The sequence below is a fragment of the Equus przewalskii genome, chromosome 16, assembly GCF_037783145.1.
Source record: "Equus przewalskii isolate Varuska chromosome 16, EquPr2, whole genome shotgun sequence".
NCBI classification, from domain to species: domain Eukaryota; kingdom Metazoa; phylum Chordata; class Mammalia; order Perissodactyla; family Equidae; genus Equus; species Equus przewalskii.
The window spans coordinates 76,695,693-76,721,538 of record NC_091846.1 but is presented as its reverse complement, the minus strand read 5'-3'; the positions used below and the strand labels follow the sequence as shown (position 1 = coordinate 76,721,538).

Genomic DNA, 25,846 nt, shown 5'->3' with positions numbered 1-25,846 from the left:
GAAGCGAGTATTACCCTGACTCGCATCTCAACCAGCACCACCCATGAATTGTCTCCACCCCAGGAATCCTGTCTAGGTGGCCTGAGCGGCCTCTGGCTCTCAGCAAGCAATCAGAGCCAGGATGGATATTCAACTCTAGAAAGTCAAACACTTCTTCACTAGATTCTGGTTCTTCTTCTCCGTCTTCTCTCCCTTTTCCTTCTCTCCCCTTTCTCCTCTCCTTCTCCCTTTCTTTCAGAGGTGCAGTTCAGAAATACAGTCCAAAAGTCCTGTTCTATTTAAGGGTCAGTTGGCTGACAGTTTGGGAAAGAAAGATTCTGATCGGAATCGGCCGGCAACGGGAAGCAGTCGGCTTGTTTCTCCTTCATCTACTGGGTAAATTATAAACATAAAAAACACACTAACTACAAGAAGCAATCTGCCCTGACCAATAAAGGTACATATAAGTGCCTTTGATCAAAGGGCACACTGCAGTGCATAGTCTGTGCCTTTCAAGTTCTGTAATCTGAATAAAAGGACTTTAGATAGTTACATTAAAAGATATAGATCGAGTTAAATGCAGTGGAAAGAACACGGCATTGCAAGAGCTAGATGCTGGTCTCAGCAAAGTGGCCTTCGCACTGAAACTGAATATTAACTACATCTAATATTTGGATCAGTATGTTGATCTCCAAGACTCTATTTCCTCTTATCTAAAATGAGGTCATTAAGGCTCACCCTGCCTACTTTCCTTTTTCTGCATAGAGTTGTTATTAGGCTTAAATCAAATAAAGCCAAAAAACTCTGAATATTTGTAACACATTCTGTTGATGAGAGAAATCATTATTTATCAAGTAATAAAAGTTCCAGTGCCTCGCATACGCACTCTAAGCCCACGACTACAGAAAGAATGAGTTGCTCGCGTGGATTGGTAAACATACACAAAAGCACTGAACATCAGATGTCTTTCTCCCCATCTGAAATAGGGAATGCTGGTGTTCCCCATCACTTACGGAATTGCTGGAATGTACAAAAGTATGGCAACTATGGAGTTAGAATACCATACTGACGAGTCAAAGGCTTTCTTACACAGGGTCTGATTAATGTTGAGAGAGGAAGAAATCTCACAAGATCTCTGAGACTCATCAGAGTGACAATAAAAAGAATGTATTTTTAGTTAAGAGAATTGAATTTCTAGCTAACACTCGATGTAGTTTCACACAGCAAAAGATGACTCCAATCCTTCTGTCTTTTAGCATTGCTTTAAAAAATATGGAAAAGAATAACGATTAATTCAGGCTCACCATTCAAAGCCAAAGGATAAACACTGACTGCTTAAGAGAAACATACATTGTAACTCTTAGCAATTTGGGAATCACGCTACAGACACAATAACCATCCAGTAGGTCCTTATAGTTGCTTCAATCAAACAGCTCCTATTTACTCCTTGTCCTGATTAACCACCCAGAATATGGTAATGGCAAGTCTTCCTGTAACTATCAACACATTTCAAACAAATGTGGTGCCTCTGAAACTGAGGAGTCTGAATTTCTAGGACAGGAATAAATGATTTTTTCAAAAAATTCTTTTTCTGTCTGACTAGCAAAAAAAGTGAAAGATGAATAAGCCTTATTTCTGTGAAGTCGATGATTTCTCTTACAGTATAAAGTATATGAAAGGTTACATCTTGGAGAAGCTGAACACAGCAGTCTTTCCCAACTACTTGATATGGAACCCCCAAGCAAACATGCTCAGCGAATGAATGAATTTCTTTTTTTTTTATGGTCCTGTATTCTCAGTCTCCTTTGGGGAGTTAAAACATAAGGGAAAATGGACTTAATGCAATGAAATGGTAGCCCTTTCCCATCTTTTATTTTAATGCACTTTTTCAAACTCTCAATGCGTGTTTCAATTTAATGCCATCTTCAGATGCAATTTCAAGTATCTTAGCACTTGCAGAAATGGGGAAGGAATGATGGCCAGCAGGCACCAGTTTGTCTCCCAGCCACCTCCCATGTTCGACCCCATACTCTACCCAGGTGAGTCAGTGGACTGACGGCTGGTCAGCAATTGTGGTTACTGCCAGGCACTTTCTTAGGGGAAGAATTATTCCAGATTTTCTCACTTTTTTCCTACAACTCAAGTTTCTTCCTCAACATTAATAAAGAAATTACTCTTACCTGTGAATATTCTTTAAAGAAAAAAATACAATGAGAAAATCTTAGTGTTATGTACTCATGAACCAGTACTATCGAAATACTTACTTAAAATTTCCTAAAAGTTTCATTGCTTACTAAAAAGCAATGATTCATTTGAAATGACTTCGGTTAGCTCCTAGCTTGAGTAACAATTCTATATGTGAAACCACATCTTATGTCACTGACCGAGAGTGGTCAGCTGACATCATTCTGTTAGTAATTCCTCCTTCTTCCTTCTTTTTTTATCCACTCTTTCAGCACGGATGTGCATCCATGACTACTACAGACTGTGTGAGCTTCCTCCTTCAGACTGTAACTTAAAGTTCAACTCCATTATTAGTTAAAAAAAAAAAAACAGAAAAAAGATAATAAAGAAAGAGATGGGTGGCATAGACAATTAAGTCATTACTCATCAAGGCTGAAATTCTAGGTTCTTAGTTCTCTGTCGAAAAGGATGAGTGTGCTAGTGTCAATCCAGCATTCTCCATCTTTTTCATCTTGATCAGGCCACTTTTAGGCATATTCAGCAGTTCTGAACCTTCTGTTAAAGTCGTTTCTGAAGGGAGGCCCTTGTCTTTGGCCTCTTCAATTGTCATACATTTTCACTTATAGATGTTCTCCTATCATTTTTAAAATGAGATTTATGTCTGCTTTCCAGCACTTGGTACATCTTGCCAGAACTATCAGCCGCCATGCTCTTTGCCACCTTTGGGTTGTTTTATAGGTAGAAACTTCTGATAATCCCTGGTGTTGTGGACTTTAATTATTTCTCATTATTACTCCAATATTACCTTCTCAATCCTTTTAGGTTTCAAATCTCCTCTTCCTAACGCTAGTCCCAGGGGGCATTCTGATGTTGTTTAAGATATTAAACAAAATCCACAGCTGTGCCCTACTGTTTCTGGGGAGCATTTATTTCCCTTGTTATTTGTCTCCTGTTACTTCCTCCTTCTGGAAGTCCAGCTACCTCTCCCGTAGCTCCTGGACTCTGCCAGCCAAGAGGATCACAGAAAAGAACTCAACATTTTCCGTTATGAACCTTCTGCCATTGAGTGAATTTAAAGGACAGTGATATTTTCAGTGTGTGTTAAGGGAGAGGCAGAAGAGGAACAGAAAAAGGATCCTAAACAAGGCTTGGCGGGCCTGGGGAGTCCTGGTCTAGGAACGCTTGTGAGATCCAGCTGGGAGCCAAGAGATCGACGCTCAGTCCTCATATTTTAGCTTCTCTGACTTCTGCTACCTTTTAGAGACTTCAAAAAGCTTCAGTGACAAAGTCAAATCTGAGATATGGACAAACCGAACGCCCCTCCTGGAACTTCTCGTCAGCACCGTGAAAGGGGCCTTGGCCTCCCTGCCGCGTTAGCCGCATGCTGCCAACACCAGTAAATCAGAAAGCCTGAGGTGTCTCCAGGGACCACACTTAGTGTTCCGCCTTGCCAAACACGTCAAAGCAATCTGTTTTTGCCAGGGAGACTTTGGTGGTTCCCCACAATGACTCAGCTACTTACTCAAAATCCTAACCTGGTCTGTGCGCAGCCTGTGGGCCACTAACCTGCCAGCCTTGTAATTTACACTGCTGCAGAACACGGCGACATTTCTCCTCAGCAGACAGCTTCTTCTTCTCGCCCGGGAGTGTACTGGCCAATGGCTTATACCTGTGAAGAGTGGCAGGGACATGAAAGCCATGACTGAATTCGTCAAGCAAATGATTACATTCAAAGGGCTTGTCTGCATTACTGTTTCTTAAATTTTCCCCAGTCTTACTTTATCCCGTGAGTTCCCAAATCTCCATCCGCTGTGCATTTAACATTGTGCAATGTGAAACAACCATTAGCTTTTACAGGGAAAATGATTTTTTAAATGAGTCAAATATATTTTTCAATCCTTTCATATATATTTAACACTGTTATGCAGTGATGCAAACCACTTGTCAAAAGAAACTTTAAAGAGGAAGAAAATTAATCTATTAGTTTTCATTCAAATATTTAGAATGCACTTAAAAATATGCCTTCTAAGAAATTCCAGCATTCTTTATTACCATTTGAGAGTGAATCTAGATGTAGTTAGAATCTATAATAAAGGAATATCAAAACATCCAGGTTTTATTGAAGTGAGAGGTGGAGTAGAGCAGCTTCCTCTTCATCTATTACATATTGAGTATTTTAAATCCTCTAGAAGGACGTTTGGTTTTTTTGGAAATTTCTCTGAATAATTAACTTCCATTCCCTAGCTGAAATTCATGGCAAAATAATGGTTTCCTATGGATTTAAAAAAAATGCCTTTCAAACTTCTATCACTCATTTTTAAAAAATCTATGTAAAATTTTCCTTTGCACTTGTGATGTTTAACCCGACATATAAGCAAAACTGCATTAGAGGAAGAAGCAGGAGGAGGAGGAAGAAAGGGAGGAGGAGGAGGAAGAAGAAAGGGAGGAGGACGATGAGAAGGAGGAAGAGGAGGAGGAGGAGGAGGAAGAGGAGATGGAGAGAAAGAAATGAAAGAAACAGCAAAGATCTATGCACCTGCATCTGGTTGCATTGTGTGTTTATGATTCTCATGCTGGGCTGCTCTGGGAACTCAGTGTCAAAAGTTAAATGACCAAAGTTTCCTGTAAAACATCTTAGCTTTTCATCTAAAGTTTGTTGCAGCAAACTTGGAATCTTCTAAAATGAGTTCCTTGTTTCCTTAGGGCAACTAAGGAAGGAAGTACATTGCCTACACATCTTTATTTCCCACCCTCCCTCTGAGCAAGCACTGAGAGTACTGGGCATGTCCTGCTGACAGCCTCACTGGATTTACACACACTTCTTTATTTCTGCAAGTGCTACAGAGAAATGAGGTGCCCTGCACGTCAGGCAGTGCAGCAGTAACTGTGGGTCTGGCATACAACATGGACTGAGAAAATATACCTATGTGACTTTTTCAGTAGCAGACATTCATTTCGTTTCTTAAATCCTTAGCATTGTCACTGAAAATTCAGTATATTATTTGTCCTGGATTGAGAACTGTCATAATCTTGCTAGCCATGAGTCAGACAAAATAAATACATCAGCATCAGCAACAACCCTTCTTTCTCATATATGGATTTTTGCTCATGTATCAAACTCAGGGAACAGGAGTGTAAAAATAGCAAGTAGCAGAGACTGAACATGAAATTGTAGTGCCAGAGGCAAGGATATGAAAAATCTTGCTCATCATTTTGATCACACCAAATGGACTGAAATGATCTATGGTGACTGAAGTATTCAGTGATTTTATTTTATTTTTTATAAGAGGAAAGAATGTGATTTCCTACCCAGCAGGCACTGAAGTTGGTAGCTGTTTTTTTTTTCTACTGGTCATATTGTGGTTGCTGCAGTAAAGAAAAGGGTATTTCCAGGGTAGAACAGAGCAGAGCAATGGGTCTAATGGAGTATGCGTGTGTGGAGGGTCAGGACCTGGGAGTAAGGTGTGCAGATGGCAGTTGGGTAGAGTGCCTAAAGGGTTATGAACATCCCCGGAAGATGCTGCTGCATGACCTCAGTGCATCTGTAAGCAAACAGGGACCATGTTTCATAATGTTTGAGTGGGTCAAAGGTGACAAGTGATATAAACTGTACAATGTGTTCAAATAGGATTAGGGATCTAAACACGGCTTCAGCATCCAACGTTGCAGCAAATTTGCTATGAGGCCCTTGGCAAGCCACTGAGCAGGTAATTCTCCCCTCTCTCAGTACCGCATGTGTGTGTTCCTCAGGATGTGACACAAATTCTATGTTGTATCATAAACACTAGTTTAATTCCTATCTGTCCTCAAAGTGTGTGAGCTTCCCCAGGGCCTGGGGTCATCTTTGCATGTTCCTGGTGTCTGCTAGATTGCCTTTATATGGAGCAAGAATAAATGAATGACGGGAGGCCAGGAAACTGGGCTGGGGGCAGAGGAGAAGTAGCATTTCTTGAGCACTGACTGAGTGCAGGAATGTTTTAGACGTCACTTCACAGACTCCTCAGAGATATAGGAGGTGTGTATGATAATCTTTTAATAGTGCAAAAACGGATGGTCACAGAAGTTAAGTCACTTGCTCAAGTTCACACAGATGGTGTTATGGGTTGACTTGTGTCCCCCCAAAGGATAAGTGAATGTGACCTTATTTGGAAATAGGGTCTTTGCAGATATAATGCAGTTCAGATGAAGTCATCAAGGTGGGCCCTAATGCAATATGACTGGTGTCCTTATAAAGAGGAGAATGCCCTATGAAGACAGAGATACACAAAAAGAACACCAGGTGATGACAGAGGCAGAGACTGGAGTGATACAACTGTAAGCAAAGGGACACCAAGGATTGTTGATTACCACGAGAAGTTAGAAAGAGGCAAAGAAGGATTCTACCCAGAGTCCCAGATGGGCATGGCACCTTGCTGTTGACACTGATTTTTGGATTCTGGCCTCCAGAACTGTGAGAGAGCAAATTTCTGTTGTTTTAAGCCTCTGAGTTCGTGGTACTTTGATAGGACTGCCCTGGGACACTCATACAGATGGTAAACATGGCTGAGCTGGAATGTGAACCTAGGGCAATCAGAGTTCAGAGGGCATCTCTCCATCTCCATTGCTAAGGAACTAAAAAGCCCCCCCCCCCCCCCACACCTCCGATGGTTCTAGAATGGAAAAGAAAGAGATTGAACATGGAAGACTGAAAAGGTCAAACATCAGCACATCAGACATGCAGAGAGAAGAATTCTTGGTTCTCTGACCTTTGGGTGACTGGGCCTGTCTTTAACAGCACACGACAACTCATGATGAAATAGACTCATTCAAGCACTGGGGAAATCAACATGGTTCCATCATTTAGCCAGAGTTACACGACGAAATGAAATCACTCTAATTATCTTTTTATTCTCTTATAATGATCTCATTCTGGAACTTTGTTAATTATCATGGAGAATTGAATTGACATAGTTCAAGCATCTGAATACAGTGTTAAGAAGTCAGAACAAAAATCTTACACTTGGTGTTTTTCTCATTTTATATTGTTCTTTTGACACCTAAAATGGTATAATTCTGACATTTCAACCAAAAAGACAAAAACGTCATCTTAGACACGGTGAGGCACTCTATTTTAGTGTAATTAAAAACATCTTGTCTTTTGGAATGCAAATGTCACCTATAGGTGGTGTCACTGGTCTATCTCTGTGCAAAAACATGATATCACAGAAACTTCAGTCTGAGGGCAAATGGTAATAATGAGCCTGCAGGAAGCAGTACACGGGTCCTGAGCACAGGTGTGCTTGGAGATGAGACTTCTCAGCTCTCATTCCCCACACCCTCCCAGCCTCTGTTGTCCAAGATGATGTCCCCTGGATCCAGGAAAGATCCTTATATTCAGGCTGACATCTTCCCTGCATCTGAGATAAACCAACTGACTGTAAGATGTAAATTTTCATTCTTCCAGCTAACCCGCTCTTGTCTCATCCTGGTTTGGGGATGATTGGGATCTAGTTCCATGACCATACTGGGGTCCTATGGCTTATTCATTTGGACTCATTGACTCAATAACCAATGCTGACTGAGTACTAAATATGTACCAGGAATGCAGCGGGGAATAAAACAGATGAAAATCCTTATATTCTATGATGGAGACAGAGAGAAAGAAAGGTAAATGAGGAAGGATATCAGACATGATGAGAGAGACAGAAAAATAAAGCAGGAAAGGTTTCACTGTAAGCAAATATCTGATGGCGAGGAAGGAAGTGGTGGCGTTCTCTGGGGGACAGGAATCCAAGTGGAAGGAACAGCAGGTCCAGAAGCCCAAGTGGGGTGGTGCATGCCTGTTTGAGGAGTATCAAGGAGGTGAGTGTGGCTGGAGCAGAGCAGGTGAGAGGAAAGGTGGGGGAAGTAGATTCACAGAGGTAACCATAACAAGGTAAGGATGAAGATCATGCAGGTGACTCCAAGGACTTTGGCTTTGACTCTGAGAGTCCTGGGGAGCAAGGGTTTGAGCAGATGAGTCCCGTCAATTCACATTAAAAGAATCACCGGAGCTGGTAGGCTGAGAGTGGGCAGTAATGGAACAAGACGCAAGCCAGGGACACTCTCTGGAGGCTCTTCCCACAGCCCAGGATGGAAGCCATGGAAGTGGTGGGAATTGGTCCAACTCTGTCCATATTTCGAGGTAGACCCAAAAGGATTTCCTGATGGATTGATGTGAATGTGAAGGGAAGAGTGGATGACTCCATGGTTTTTGACCTAAGAGACTGGAGGAAGCTGACATTTACTGAGGTGGAGCAGACTGGGAACAGTAGTTATTTCCCAGACTAATCCTGCACAAACATAAGAGAAACAGTCAGTGCACCTGAGGTGGAGCAGACAGGAGAAATTTAGGTGGAGCTTCTGAAAGAGGTATGGACCAAATGTCAGCCGATGCCCCAGAACCAGAGTTAGTGCCTCCCCGGTTGCCAATTACTCAGCTGTGGTCAGTTTCTTCTCTGTCACGGCCTTCTGCCTGACTGGATAGGACAGCACTGACCATTTAGGAAACTGAGTCTGTTTCCATTCTGGTTTTGAATATTCAGCGCTCTCTTGGGGTTTAAACCTAAAGCTGTGTCAGATGCTCCCTTTGCCTCACTTCCCCTGTGACTGTGTCTCTGATGACTTTCAGTGTGCCCTTCTTGCCTAAATTTCCAATTTATAAGTCTGAGGTTTCAGGGCAGGTTCTATCACAGTTACTGAAAAATTCTTTAACGTGCACACTATTCATTAAGCACTTTCTCTACCCCAAGGATTCAAACACAAAACCTCTCCTTAATATACTCACAGCATTGGGAGGACAATGACATTCAAATAACAGCAGACTTCATGATACCTTACAAAACTATAAGTCAAAGAACCACATTATAGGTTGTATCCATTTTGGAGTCTCCATATTCTAAGAGAGATACAGTGAAGTAGAAGGAGCAGAGAAAAGCTAAAAATTGAGAACTGTAAAGTAAAATCTAAGAAAATGATGAAATAAATATTTCTCTTTTCAAAAGTGATTGTTCCTCCTAGTTTTAAGGAGAACTTTGACATCCTATCTCTTATGGATCTAGAGATTAAAAAAAAAACATGCAGTGACCATATAACTCGGGTTAAACACAGTAGTGGCTCGGTTAACCACTTTAAGAAGACCAGGAAATAGTAGAATCATTTCCTTAGAAAAATACAGGTATGCACACGAAGCCAATACTTGAACAACTCAGATGCAGTTTCTCTGAAATTGTTTCTGTTTGCTGAATATTAGCCTCATCTCTTCATTCTCAAAGAAAATTCCGCTGTGAAAGTTTCGGTCCCAAAACCTCTTAAAAATTAATTCAACAAATATTTATTGAGCACCTATTACGAGCAAGATACGCTGCTAAGAAATGCATAGGTTACTAAGATGTGTTCTGATTTCACCACATATGTTCAAATAGAAAGCATGACTTTTTTTGGCCAAAATTACATCTCAGAAAAGGTGTGGTTTTCTTATTTCAAGACCTTATAAAATTACTCTTATTATGGACATATTTTAATTACCTAGTTGAGAACAACAAGATAATGTTTGGGGAGAACCATCAACCTCCTCATCCCTCAGAAGGGACTGGATAATCCATAGCAAGAGGAAAACGGGATGTGGCTGGAGTTCCCTGCTGGAGGACTGATAAGGACAGGCAGGGAGGCAGAGGAATGGGCACTAGGGCAGGAGGCGGGACTGAGACTGGGCAACTGCAGAGCAGCCGAGGGAAGACAGAGTTTGAAAGGTGGTTAGCAGGGCTAAGTGTTGCGGAGAGGTTAAAGAGTGTCAACGTTGCAAAGGGGCTGCTGGATTGGTGGTTGGGGAACCAAGGGCAATGCCAGAGACCCATAAGAAACCATGTTACTAAGGCGTCAAGACATTGGCAGAAGGTGGAGAAGCCAAGAGCCGGGCTCCGCTGGTTCACGACATAAATAAAAGAAAAAGTCAATAGCTTGAGGGTGAGACAGAACCAAGCAAAGCTTTTTGGGTGTTTTGTTTTCCAGAGGCAAGGAAGAAGCAACAGAGCTTACAGGCAACGTTTGTAGAAATATACAAATCCTACACTCTATTCATGCTTATTTTTGTGTATTGCCATTTTTTTCAGATTATTTTGTTCATTAATTTTTAGCTCTGATAGGATGAGGATGCAGTTTCTTCTATGACCATTTCCTTGATATTTTCTCACCGGGGACTGCATGGCTTCCCTACCTGGCATGGACGTCACCAATGGAGCTGCCTGGCTGTGGTTAAATAGGGATGCATTTTACTTGTTCTATGAACTTGCCTGGATTGTTCATTTTGCTCGTCATAGTCATGCTCTCACAGTAAACACAGTGCAGGTGCAGAAGGGTGATTTTCTAGCTATTTGGGGCTAATTTCCAGCATTCAGAATGCTGAGTGGTGGGTTGATCGTAACAGCTGCCTAGCAACGGACTGACATGCATCATGAAAATAGTGAGAAGTATGAAGAAAAAGGAGCATAAGTGGGCTTGAGAGAGGAATAAAATCTATTTCAACGTGGAGAGTGGGGGAGGATAAGAAGGAGAAATGAGACACAGAGAGAGGATTTGCAGAAGTGCTTTTCAACTAAAGAGGAGCACTTTTTTTTTCTTTTAAAGAAAAGGATGTGAAAGCAAAGAGATAAAGTCAAAAATCGCCTAGTTCACACAAAAATCTATCGTGCTTTAAAGGTGCACATTCTTTCTTTTCTTTCATGACTCTTAGGGCTTAAAAATCCCATCCACCGTTGCAGTTTGTCCAGGCCTTTGCCACCTGAACTATCCGTCCTGTGGTGGGTTAGCTCTGCTACCATACAACCTCCCCATGTCCACACAGCAGAATAACACCCGCACTGTTCAGTGTGCCATATGGAGCCTTTATCATGTGCACCTGCTGATCGTTCTGTCTTCCACCAGCTTCCCACAGGTCCTCTGCATCAAGCCAATCAAACCACTTCTGATATTCCCACAGTTCTTTGCACCTGCTGTGCCCTCTGCCTGGAGCTCCTCAGCCTGACACATGCCCTGGTGTGTTCACCTATCTCTACTCCTGAGTCCCCCAACCTCTTCCTGTATATTTACAGGAAGGACAAGAAGGGGTCATCAGCTGTATTTTGCAATGGCTTTTGGGCCTCCTGGAGTGTTCAGGCCTAGAATTTGGTCTTGAGTTTATTTTTACATCAATTGGAACCAACATTCGGCTTATCCGTGCCCATCAGGATGTACATATGGCTCTGTTAAGGGAAAAAGAAGTCTTTACACTAATACTATGACAATCCCAGACCTACTGCTTGTGCCACTGGTCAAGACTAATTTCTCTTCTCTTTCCAAATTATGGTGAATAAGCTGCTGCCATCTTTAGAAACAGGGAACACCATTCAAAGACAGTGTGGCATTAGACATTCCTTCCTGGTTCAAGAACCCCTAGGAGTGAAGTCCTTGGGATAAGTAGGGAGGGCAGTGGCGGAAGAGCAGCCCCACGTCACTTCTGTTGGGGCCTGGGTGACAGGCATGGTTAGTGACGACCCTAACTTCTATGTGTAATCCTCTAGAGCTGAAAATGAAGCAGAGAAGATGAAAGGGAGGGAGTGAAAGAGGGAATGTGGAAGGGAGGAAAACCAGGAAGATTTATAAAGTGCCTGTAAATTCCAGAGATGATGACAGGATACTCCATATCATCACTGGATGTTCACAACCACCCCAGAATGACATTTAAAGAAGGCAGGTGATCCTTCAGGATTAACTTATAGTAGATCTAGGATCTTAAACCAGGCATTAGATTCTGAGTCTAGCGTGGCTTCTACTATATTACTATGGGGATAAAAACAGACATTTGTTTTTAAGCTTGAAAGGATAAAGGTAACCATCACATAGAACAATGTATAAATGAGGAATATTAACAGGACAGGAAACTCCATGCTACTCCCTTAAATTCTGTGTTCTAAATCAAGGTTATTTTCTCTCTCTCTCTCATTACAGTGGTCGTTGTTGCTTTTGTTATTGTTATTTTAATAACATTATTATGTTATTACTTTAATGCCATCACAGTCATTTTTTTAGGCATTTATCTATTAAGACTCTAAAACATCACATTCAAAATTGAATCTCAGTGTCTGACTTTTACACCACCACTGGTGGAGACCCAGAGGAAGAGAAAGGAGCTCACATGGAGGAGTGAAGGGAATTCCAGAATTCCTGAATAATTCCTGGACCAGCTGAGAGTCCTTGGCGGAGCCTCTTACCCTCCATCTGAAAATGCCCAAGATGATCTTTCAGCTCTCACTGTGTGAGTTCCATGGAAGGTGTGGTGTTTTCTTTTGCTATGGCTGTTAATGTGCTAACTAGCTGCAAGGTGTGAAGGGCCAGCATAGTGGTGGTGGTGGGTATGGATGACCGCATCCGAAATTCGTCCACTTCCACCATAGCCACTTCCTTGAATGCATCTCATTCCTAAGCCCATGGCAAAGCAGACCACCTGGAGATTTGGCCTTAATCATATGGGATTCATTCATGCACTTCATGTAATTAAGGCAGGGGGCTCTCTCATCCCAGATAATATGCGAGTTGAATAATAAAAAACAATGCTAAATTATACCTCAGCTCCTGGGATTAGCCAGTACCACTATGCAGATGAAAAATGAATTCAGAGCATCTGCTAAGAATTTACATGACAATGCTCTCAAGTTCTCTTACTTAAAGCCGGTCCCACCACTTCATTTTAATTGCTCAATGTAACAACATTCTATTTATTCAATAAATGGATGAAAGTGAAACACTAAATTAGAAATGCCCCAGCATGAAATATCCACTAAGTTCCATTTCCTGAGTAGCCTTTGCAACATGTAACATTTATTTTAGCCAGGTTTGTACTCGCTTCTAATTCAGCCTTAGGCTATTTTTCTACACAGAAACCCCAACTGTGCATGCAGAGCACTCCAGAGCCATCTACCACTGGGGACATTTAAGACTGTGCCCTCTTGGGGAGCCGAATATGTGATGGGGCTGGAGTAACAGTTGCAGGTAAAGGAACCAATCCTGCTGCTTTCTGATCTCATTACACATGCCCAGAAGGATGCTGAGTGCAATCAGTGCGTATGTTCAGACTGATGTGCTCTCATCCTTCTGCATCCGTGCTTTGCAGAACTTACTGGCTGAGCCACCGCCTGTATTTATCAGGTACAAGAAGAGCTTGTTTAGTTAAACTGAAAAGAACAGATGTTCATTTGTTGTTTAAGCCTAAATAAGAGACTTCTTCAAGCTATGCAGTTCAAGTAAAATTATCCCATTTCTAAAGCAATTTGCTCCTTAACCAAATATTCACCAGGGTCAGTCTGACCTCCCGTCTTTGCCTAGGGACAGGAAACCAAGGCAGATCGATTTATTGTTAGAAATATTTGTTATTCCAGTGTCTTCTCTTCCTACTAAATAGAGAAGGCAATTCTTCTCCTTGGAAATGACTAAAAAGTTTTATGGAGATTGGTGGCTAATGCCAGTTATTTATTATTTCAACAAGTTTATGTCTATTTCAGATATCAAATTGAGTCACTTACCACCATGTGAATCTGCCATTAAGAATATCATTGTCTTTACAATTGGTTAGCAAATCATGACGAAGTTAAGAAGGAAATTACTGTGATCTTCAAAGGAACAGGCTGCTGCTGGACTTGGATCACACTGTTTCACAGGAATGAGACTGTTTTTGCACATCTACATTTGAAAGAGTGTGACATGGGTTGAATCAAGACTTAGGGTTTGACGTCTGAATCTAATTATGTTTTTTAATTTTGGAAAGTATTAAATTTTTTTAAAAGACCACTTTATTGAGGTATGATTGATAAACAAAAAGCTGTACATATTTAATGTGTTGAAATACATTAGAAATGTATTAGAAATAAGTATACATCTGTGAAACCATCACTACAATCAATGCCATAAACATAACTATCACCTCCAAAAGCTTCCTCTTGCCCTCTTTATTTTTATTTTCTGTGATAAGAACACAACGTAAGACCTACCCTTTTACCAAATTTTTAAGATTACAATACAGTATTCTTAGCTACAGGCACTGTCCTGCATAGCAGATCTCCAGAACTTTTCCTGCAGAACTGAAACTTTGCACCCTTAGACGTTTACCTCCTCATGCTCCGCTCCCCCAGGCCCTGGGAAGCCCCATTGCACTCTCTGCTTCTATGAATTTAGCAGTTTTACATCAAGATTCCACGTATAGGTGAGATCAAGCAGTATTTGTCTTTCTCTGTCTGGCTTATCTCACTTAATATTTGGTCCTCGGGGTTTATCTATACTGTCACAGATGGCAGAATTTCCTTCACTTTTAAGGCTGAAAAACATTCCATTATATGTAAATACCACATGGGAAGTATAATTTTAAAATACAGTCAGCCATTACTTATAAAGACAAAATGAACATTTGTATGGTGAATCGGTAAACATTATCGGTAGTGAATATTAACATCAGTTGACTGAGTTATGTCATCTTGAGCTAAGAATGCAAGAAATATGGACATTTTAAGAACATATGATCTTAATGAAAAACTTAATGTAAAGAATGGAATTTCTATTTTTCTTCAATGAGACACATTAAATGTGGATATATTACTTTTGAAGAATATAAGAGAGATGCTTTGAAAATAGTGAGGGATAATTAACATTAAGAATTAGAATCCAGTACACTCATATTAAGAGGCAGAATAACATATGCACCTAGTTGTCATATGAAATATTGGTTTCTTATTGTCACTATTTGAAAATATGGTCTGCATAGGTCCAAATAAGAAAAGAAGCATGATATTTGAGATATGTTAGAAATTTAAGCATATTATTATTCACTGATAGGTACTAATATCTCTATGAAAGTTTTAATTCAAAGAAAGTCATGATTAAAATTGACATTAATTAGAATCCTATAGGAATAAATAATATGCAAAATGCTCTGTCTCTTAATGTCCACTAACATACCCGACACCTTTGGCAGAGCGCACACTTCAAAGTTCTGGTTCCTATTTATTGTTTCTACCTCTTACATGACTTCATTTGATAATTATCCATTAGGATTAACACATGTACAACAATTTGCTCGGTACTGGAAGCAGTGGTGAACGTGGCATTGTCCTGCCTTTGCCTGTCCTTTCAACAGAATGTCGGACATCATCCAGCAGACCCTTGGGAATTACCTACTTCCATAGAGGTGTCATCTTTGATTGCTTTTGACTAAGCTATTGTACAGCCCTGTAGGAATAGCAAACTGCTCACAATGCAGGTGATTCCCGTCCACAGCAACCCAAATGGTGTTTGTCATGGTGTTGCAGATAACTTTTGTCAGTAGAGAACATAAATCTCTGCAAATCAAATTTCCATTGGAACTGGTTTAACATCATATTAGTTTCCTCTTTTCATAAGGAGCTGAATAAAATCTTTGATATGTCCTCATAATATATTTGTATGACAGTCATGATTCTACCTTTTTGAAAGTTATATTTTACCACAATATGATGTGATAGTCAAGAATTAGTAAGGCATGGGTGAGCATTCCAGCAATAATCAAATCCAATATCCTCTCCAATCTCTGCAATCCAGCTTCTGTTTTTTGTGCACACAACTTTACCAAAATATCCTATGTCGTGATATTTCACAACATTTTATATGTCAAATCCAATAGCTATATTTCGGGGCTTTTCCTCCTGCCACACATTTCTGTTTTCATATAACAATGTTTGTGTAGCATAAGAAATTAAAGACTCACCCTACCTGAACAGCCTTCTCCCTGGCTGCCTCCCTTTCATCATGTTTCCCTCTCACCTGTCTCATGGCTTCTCAGTTTCCTTTGGAGACCTCATTGCCTTCCTCCTTCTACTAAATCGATGTGCCGTTCAGAATTTGCTTCCTGCTCTCCTGGAAGGTCTTCTCTGAGCAATCTCAAATACACTGAAGGCTATAACCATTGTTTATAAACTAGTGATTTCAAAATTTTCTGTATGTCAAACACAATAATCTCTTTCCTGAACTTCACACCAGTATGTCGAATTGCCTCCTGGACAGCACAGTTTGGATCTCCCAAGCACACCTCACGACCAACATGTCCCACTGCCCTCTCCTCCCACATACTCTCCCTTGCGTCCTTCTTCAGTTCTCTTCCATTCATCCTCCTCCCTACCTGTGAAACCTGGGAGTCTGTCAAGACTAGTTCATCAACATGTCTTGATTATTTTACAACCCATCCATCTCTAAAGTTTACGTCCTTTTCTTCATCTCAATTAAGTTCTCTCCATAAACCCTCAGCCACTTATTTCTTGATTATTATAATCAATAATCTCCTAAATATACCCGACTTGCCCTGTCTACTCAAATTTTCACACTGTTTTGTTCAACATCCTTCAGGGACTCTCATCTTCAGCATATGGTCCTACTTTTCATGGACAGGCTCCTTCATGATGCAGTCCTCACTTTGTCTTTTCCTAGTTAAACATCTCCCAGCCCTTAGGATCACGCACTCCTGCCATGCTGAAATTTACTGAATTCACCATTCTCCCCATTGTTGTGCTTCTGCACATGCTTGTGTGGACAACTGCCCCTTGACTTCTTTCTTGGTTAACTCTAAGTGGTCTTCAAGCCTCAGCCGAATGTCGTCCACTCCTGGAAAAGTTATGAATCCCTTCCCTGGGAACCTCCACTGCCTGATCTAGACACTGCCTGCATCCTCTTCTATCTCAGCTCGCCACCTTGTCATTTTCTATTTTCCCCAGCTTCTGAGACAGAGAATAGCCTATGCATTTCATATTTTTATCCTTAAAGAACCCCACAGTGCCTGGTATGTTGAAAACATTCAACAAGCTCTTATTGAGTGAGCAGATAAAAGAAAGAAGGGAAGAAAGGAGAAATGCGAGGAGGTGGGAGAAAACAAAATTTCAATGATTATTTAAATATCACTTTATATATGACTATAATTCAATCTATAATATTTATGTACATTTATTTATAAAGCAAATGTAATAAATAATACTATTTAATATTATTTTAGTAATAACTCAAGGATATTGTTTTGCTGGTGACCCTCCATTTATACAAATATGTAAAAACTAGTGATCATACCTTCGCATAGCATATTTTATTAGCCATCGAGTGAAAGCACAGGAATTTCACAACAATTCATTCTTACTTTTCTTTCTAACTTATATTAAGGGGTACTGGCCATTTTTGTCTTCTGGCACCCGGTTGCTATCTCCAAGGTCAGAGTCGGTGTCGGGTTTCTCGCTGACCCTCTCCACAGCACTGAGGAGGCACTGGTTACATTAGCCCCAGGAGTCCCGGGGAAGGGAGCAGGGGGATCATGAGGAAGAATTGGCAAGGCTGCCTCTTCTTCTCCAGGGCACTGTGCCCTGCCAATTGTGACCTAATAGCACTCTTTTCTTCATATTCATCTGGATTATTTAAAATTTTTACCAGTAGCCATTTTTCCTCAGATGTGTCTTCTTTTATGCTTTCAGATTGGGTGATGATATTAAAAGAAGCCTGTGACCGATTTATTTAAAGCCGTTTTTAAACCACCTAAAAGCCGTCTAAAATCAGGACTGCTGACTAGATCAACCTTACTGAAAATGACAAAACAGATCCACTTTTTTACCCAATGTGTAGTCTTCACTCAGCTAGCCTTTAGGTTTTTGTAAGAGGAAACTGTTCCATATGTGGCTGTAGACTCAGTGTGTCTCGTGGGAGGAAGTGAGTTCAGGATCTTCCTACGTCCCCTTCGTGAACAGGAACCAAAACTTATGTTTATATATAATGCATAATAAATGTGTTTCTGTAGAAAGATACATCTTACATCTGACCATAGATCTATATTATGAAAGGAGAAGGAGATGCAAACTATGACTTGCCAACATATTCACAGCCTGTTGCAAATATTTGGTGTGATGCTGATGCCCTTGAAAACCCTCTCATGCTGTCATAACTGCCACCTGCCAAGTACAATATCTATACACTGTAGAGGTTTCTAGGGAACCTGCCCTCATAAAACATTTAAACAAAGTGTCCTGCTCACCCACATGATTCTCGTAAATGTTTCTGGCCAGCATTAAGTGGGGACTCTCCTTACAGTATTCCTCAGAGGGCATGGCGCTCTTGACCCTTCATCTTGTCTCTTCTTGTTTGTCTTCTTCTTATGATATTTTTCACAAGTTCTCAACTACCATTCCCGCCTCAATCTACATCATTTTTCTCCTACCCAGCATCCTCAGTGAGTCATTCCCTAATTTAGAGATACAGTGGACAACCTGTACTCCTTATCTCTGGTTCTCTCTGCTGCAGAAACTCTTTTGGTCGCAGTCCACAGGCCTCACATTCCCATGGCTTTGCTGACACTGTACTCTTTGGTTTTCATCTAAACCCTAGCCATAATCTGGTGACATGCCGATATACGTCTTCTGCTAGAATTTTCTCATATTCAATAGCTTATTAGCCTTCTCTACCTCAGCACATCATAGGTACCTGAACCACTACGTCCAAACCCAAACTCATTCTCTACCCTTAACACCTGCTTCTCTGCTGCTACTACTTATCTCAGTTAAGGACACCTAACGGTGACCTAAGGCACCATCCTGAAACTCAGGCTAGACCTCTGGAAGTCATCTTCAGTTTTCGTCTGTCTGAAGGCCCGTGTTTATAATCACTAAGTGATGTTATTTTCACATTCCAAATATCTGTTTTTCCACATCTGTCTTTTCAGTCCATTCAAATTCACACTGTTTTAACTTTAGCTAAGATCATGTTCACTTAAAACCGAACTCCACTTCGCTGCTAGAAGTAGTTCTTAGCCAGAGGAAATCCTGCCCTCCTAGGAGACATTTGGCAATGCCTGGAGACATTTTTGGTTGTCATGATGGGGTGCTCCTGGTATCTAGTGGGTAGAAGCGAGATATACTGTTAAATATCCTACAGAGCATAGGTCAGCCCACCATGACAAAGAATTATCTGGCCCAAAATGTCAAGTGCCAAAGTGGAGAATTTTTGTGCTAGAGACATCTAGCTCCTCAGCTAATTTTTTTCTGTAAAGAGCCAGATAGTACATATTTTAGGGTTTGTGGACATACGGTCTGTGTCACAACTACTCAGCTCTGCCTTTGGAACATGAAAGCAGCTGTAGACAACATGTAAACAAATGACCATGCTGTGTGCCAATGAAGCTTTATTTAACAAGCAGGCCGCTCACTGGATGCGGCCCATAGGCTGTAGTTTGCCAACCCCTCACCTAGCTTAAAGGAAAACAAAACCACATTATTCTACTGTTTTAAACATTTAATGCCTATTAGTGACAGGATAAATTCCAAGTTTTGTATCCTAAAATATGCAGGTCTTGCTTCTCTCTCTGCTCTCATTTTCTTTGCTTTTTCTTATGCTCCTGCAGTGAGAATGTCTTTCCCCGTACACCTGATGCTCCTGCAGTGAGAATGTCTTTCCCCGTACACCTGATGCTCCTGCAGTGAGAATGTCTTTCCCTGTACACCTTATGCTCCTGCAGTGAGAATGTCTTTCCCTGTACACCTTATGCTCCTGCAGTGAGAATGTCTTTCCCCGTACACCTGATGCTCCTGCAGTGAGAATGTCTTTCCCCGTACACCTGATGCTCCTGCAGTGAGAATGTCTTTCCCTGTACACCTGATGGTGCTCCTCACCTCCTTCCCTTTATTCATCCTAGCCTTAATTGACCTCATCCTTAGGTCTCAGTCTAAGTCTGGCATTTTCTCCATCACCTCCTTCAACAAGCTTATTTCTCATCATCACTCAGAGTCCTCTAGGAACTTCTTTTGAGCAACTTCCATGTGGTGAGATAACAGGCTTGACTTCCAGGCTGCGATGACACCTGCAGTACTATCATCTTATGTGTCTATTCTGTCTATTCCCCAACTTAACCGGGAGCTGCTGCAGACTCTGGCGAGACTTATTCATCTTTGTATCCTCAACACTTAGAATGGTCTCAGGTCGCTTGCAGGAACTCAGTATTAATTCCAATGAAGAACTTTGATAGCAACGTCTTTGAGCTTTCAAGCTTTAGGACTTTAGAGAACACTTAGATAAGATTTAGGGCAAGAAATAAAATACCCTTTAGAGGGAAATAGAGTACAGGCATAATATAACATTTTACTTTGTTAGATTTTATTTGTGATCGCTACTTTTCCTAATTTTAAATACTTCAGTGAATGATGCCGAGAAAGTGTATCTGCAGCTTCATATGGACTTTATATTTTTAACTAAATGAATAAATAATGTATGAGAATCCTAAGGAAAGAATGTACAAGACATATATATGGCTTATACCTTCCAAGCCTGTTTTAATCAGGATTTTTGTTTGTTTCTTTGACACAGATTATTGCTAGTGTGATATATATATCCCCTGACCACTGAAATGAAATGGAAATTGCACACAGTAAAGGCCAAAGGGATTTGCTTAAATCTTAATTTTTTGAGCCTTATTCCTGAACTGATGAATGTCTGACAAATGGTTACAGCAATATTTGCAGGTAACAGTTGTTGCAAAGATTTCCGAGATAACATATGAGAAATATAAGTGAAGTGCACTTTTTAAAAGCACATGCTCTATTCTCGTTACTGATAAATTTTTGAAGTACCTTAAGGCTTTTTTATGTCTCTGAGTTCAAGCACTAATAGATTATTAATCAGAGAGTTGGAGATCTCCTGTTAACTCTGAAAATTCTACTGTGGGCAAAGCAAGTGGCACTTTCTTCCTGAGTCAAAGTATTTTTCTGTTGGTGCAGGGTTGGGGGCAGAGCGTTCGTAAGTCTGTTCAGAACCCTGCACATAAATGCGCATTTCTGACCATCTTGGTCATAGACGTTTTCAAGCCATGAATTCCCTAAGAACAAGAACGAAAGTTATCAGCTTCCTGGACAATTTCTAACGTGCTTAATTTTAGCTTATTTAAAATCCCATGCACATTCAAACAAATATAGTGTTCGCCTCCACTTCCTACCCAAAACTCTTGTCTAGCATCATCATTTTATGAAATACCAGCTGCTCAATGTTAATTTTTATAGAGAGATACAAGTCTGTTTAGGAAAAGTTGGTATACATAATCTGAATAATCAAAAGAGAAAAGTATACCATTATCCAAACTATCAAAATTTATCTTTAAAAAATACAAGCTTTCAAACAATACCATCATTTTAGGAAGTTCTCTGTCATAAGAATAGATTATAGGCGCTCACAAGATAGCCCAGGAACAATTTATAGATAAAGTACCCATCTAGTAGGAAACCAATAAAAACGTGAATTCACAGAGTTCTGCTTTCAGTCAAGACAGAGGAGTAGAAAGTGGTTTTACCTCCCATCCTCAAACAACTTAAAACTGGACAACATACGTGAAGCAATGGTTCTCAGGGTATTGGACACCAGAAGACGAAGATTAGAGATCCCCCGAGGGACAGGAGACAAATGAGTTAAGCCCTAAGATGCCCTCAGCTTACTTCATGGTTGGGGGAGGTGGATTCCAGGCTGTGGCACAAAGAGGGATGCCAAGTGAAGGCTGAGGATCTCCTCAAGTTAAGGCGATGGCACTGGGAGATGAGGGGTGCCAGGACAGCTTGAGTTCACCGGGCAGCAAATCTGAGAAGAGAGAGCTGCACCAAGAGAAGATCCCAGCGATCTTCAGAGACCCCCTCAAGTCTCCATCAGAACACTGATGAGCACACGCATGTGAATACACCGCCAACGTCTCAGAAAAGAACCACCCAAATGGAGGAGGGGTAACTACCTTATTCCTATCAGCCAGAGAGAAAAACCCAGCAATTCCTAGGGTGCTGGAGAGAGGACTCAATTGTTCTGCATCGGTAGTAAGAAATAATTAGCCCCAGACTACATACTGGCCTGGTTCCATCTAACAAAGCGTGAAAGCAAAACCTCAAAACAACAAACTCTTTCCACGTGACTTAATTGCTTCCTGGACCACATTTAAGAATATTTATAGAAACACAAAAATATGCACCACCTGAAAACGTAAAATTCATAATGTCTGGTATCCAATAAAAAATTACCAGGCATGCAAAGAAGCAGAACAATATGAGCTACAATGAAGAGAAAAATTAATCAATCAACACTGACTCAGAAATGACAGCTAATGAGATTAGTAGACTAATAGATACTAAAAGAAAAATAAAATATATTAAAGACATGAGGCGTTTTTATTATTTATTTTATTTTTTATTTTTTTCAGTGAAGAAGATTGGTCCTGAGCAAACATCTGTTGCGAATCTTTTCTTTTTCCTCCCCAAAGCCCCAGTACATAGTTGTATATGATAGTTGCAAGTCATTCTAGTTAATCCATGTTGGATGCCACCACAGCATGGTCTGATGAACAGTGCTAGGTCTGCACCCAGGATCCTAAGCAGCGAATCCTGGTCCACTGAAGTGGAGCATATGAACTTAACGACTTGGCCACGGGGCCAGCCCCCCATGAAGCATTTTTAAAAGATCCAAACTGAACTTCTAGAGATGAAAACTACAGTAACTGAAGCAAAAGATACATTGGATTGGATTAAGCATAGATGAGACATTGCAGAAGAAAAGATTAATGAATCTGAAGACGTAGCAATAGAAACTATCCAAAATGAAACACAGAGAAAAGACTGAAGAAAGATGAAAATCAGTGATGTGCACTGATCAGAAGGAGCATCAGTGATCTGTGGGGACAACTTCAAGTGTCTAATATACATGTAATTGCAGTTTCCATATGAGAGGAGATAGAGGGGAGGGTAGAAAAAATACTTGATGAAATTATGGACAAATTTTTTCCAAATTTGATGAAAGCCATAAACCCATAGATCCAAGAAACTCATAGATCCAAGAAGCTTGATGAACCCTAAGCCCAGGAAACATGAAGAAAACTACACCAAGGTGTGACATACTCATATCACTCAAAAACAGTAAAAAAGAGAAAACTCTAAAAGCACACAGGAAAAAACCCCACAAAATTGCTTACAGAAAAACGAAGTTAAGACCAACAGCTCATTTCTTTTTGGAAAGAGTGCAAGACAGAGGAGTAATACCTTTAAAATACTAGAAGAAAAATACATCAACTTAAAAATACCTTAACTCATAAAAATATCTTTCAAAAATGAAGGTGATGATGTCCAACACCAAGAGCAAACCATAATGTACACTATGGACTGGGTGATTATGATGTGCCAATGCAGGTTCATCAGTGGTGACAAATGTCCCACTCTGCTGGGGATGTTGATAAGGGGTGGGGGTGTGCTGTGCATACACGGGGTCAGAGAGTATATGGGAAATCTCTTTATCTTCCAATCAATTTGCTGTGAACTTAAAAGTGCTCTAAAAAATAGGCTATAAAAAATGAATAAATTGAAATAAAAAAAAATGAAGGTGAAATAAGCCTAAGATCCACATGCACACAGCTTGGAGGTGAGCCATGGATTCATGAAAAGCTTTACTGAGTCACTTTCCAGGGCTCCTCCTCCTTCCCAGCCTCACTAGCACTTTCTGGTTACTTTGGTCTCTCCTTTCCTGTCCTTCCACCTGAAGTCTGGGGCTTTATTGACCCCTCTCCACTGTGTAGCCCCATGACTGCATCTGCATCTGGGCAGAGCTGCAGGCTGACAAGAAAGAGAGACGGTCAATAAGCGTTCACTTTGCCCTCTTGGGACCATCACTCTCTGACCAGGGAGGAAGGCTCCCCTCCCTCAGAGAATTAGGTATCTGTGGGCCTTCTGCCACAGGACTGCTTGGGATGGGGCATGAGACAATGGAGGAAGTAAAAAACAGGGTATTTCCACAGGCTTGGAGTGTTCTGAGTTTCACATCCTGCTCCTGGAGCCTGAAGTAGAGAGCTTCTCCTGGAGCTGTTTCTGTTTGCACCAACACCCACTTCTGGGTTCAGAGCTGGCTGGATCCAGGCCAGGGGATATGGGGGAAAAAAATGGTAAACTCAGCATCAGCTCAATGGTGCTGTTTAAACAAATAGAGGGAAATTTATATTAAATTGATATGCTTATATTAGAAAAATATAAATAATATATACGCTTATATTAGAAAAGAAGAAAGGTTCCACACTGATAATCTAAACTTTCACCATAAGACTGGAAATAGAAGAGCTGAGTAAACCTCAAGCAAGCAGAATGGAAGAAATAACAAAGATAAGAGCTGAAATCAATGAAGTTATTTGAACAATTGTTTGAACAGAAAACAATAGAGATAATCAAAATCAAAAGCTGGTTTTTTGAATAAATAAACAAAATTGGTAAAACTCTAGTAAGACTGGTAAAGGAAAAAAGAAGACAGATATCAGTATCAGAAACAAAAGAGAAGATATTATCACAGACACTGTAGATATTAAAAGTATAATAAGGGAATGTTACCAACAAATCTGTAGAGATAAACTCGTCAATTTGGATGAAGTAGAGCAATTACTCAAAACCACAAATTACTAAAATCCAACCAAGATGAAATAGGCAGCATGAATATCCCCAGAATTACTAAAGAAATTGAATTCATACTTAAAATCCTTCCAATAAGAAATCTCCACACCCAAATGGTGTCACCAGCAAATTCCACCAAATATTTAATTAACAATGAACACCAATTCTACCCAATCTTTTCCACAACATAGAAGACAGGGCACAGTCTTAAAAAAAAAATGTTTGGCAATTAAATATTTAGAATATGTGTGTCTTCGGAATCTGTAAAGAACTCTAAAACATAATCAACCCAAGGAAAAATTAGGCAAGACATTTGAACAGACAATTTACCAAAGAAGACATATGGTGAATGAATAAGCCCACGGAAAGATGCTTGACATCATTAGCCACCAGGGGAATGCAAAGTAAAAGCACGCTGAGATGCTAGCACCTCTCCATTAGAATGTCAAAAATGCAATGACTGGTCAAACCAAATGCTGGAGAGGATGTCAGTACTGGAACTGTCCTAGCCAGCTGGTGGGAAGACAAAATGGTTATGATCAATTTGGAAAACAGCTTAGCAGTTTTTTAAAAAGTTAAACATATACTAACCACATGGCTCAGCCACCCGACTCTGTATATTTACCCCAAACTCCACTCCCAAATGAAAACATGTCCATACAAAGACTTGTACACAAGTGTTCAAAGTAGTTCTGCTTGTAAGAACCAGATACGGGGACAACCTAGATATCTATCAACAGTGAGTAAATGTACAAAAGGAACACTACTCATTAAACTATAGAGACACCCGACCATATGGTTGGATGTCTAAATTATTATGCTGAGTGAAAAAAGCCAGACAAGAGTAGACAGTTTATGATGCCATTTGTAAAATATTTTAGAAAATGAAACTAATTTACAATAAACAAAAGCATATCAATCTTTGTTTGGGGATGAAAAAGCAGGGATGGATAAGAAGGTGAGACTATGTAAGGGCATGAGGAGTCTTTTGGGGGTGATGGATATGTTCACCTCTTGACTTGCGGAATTGTTTCTAGGATGTAAGTTTAGGTCAAAATTTGTCATTTTTTTATAATCAAAAAACAGGCATAGTTTATTGTGTGCCAATTACATTTTATTAAAACTGTTAAAAATTTTTAGAAATAAACTCACACTCATAAAAATAATTTAGAGAAACTTAACAGAAAGTGTCTTCTGTA

At 40.3% G+C, this 25,846-nt stretch overlaps 1 protein-coding gene across 4 annotated transcripts in view; it reads right to left on the bottom strand.

Annotated features, from left to right (window-relative positions):
* Positions 1-25,846, bottom strand: part of MYO16 (myosin XVI) — a 597,681-nt gene that overhangs the window by 103,412 nt on the left and 468,423 nt on the right. For all 4 annotated transcript variants that reach the window (XM_070579270.1, XM_070579268.1, XM_070579272.1 and 1 more), the window contains exon 28: positions 3,730-3,832. In XM_070579270.1, the coding sequence (XP_070435371.1) occupies positions 3,730-3,832 (103 nt within the window). The remainder of the gene's footprint in view (positions 1-3,729; positions 3,833-25,846) is intronic.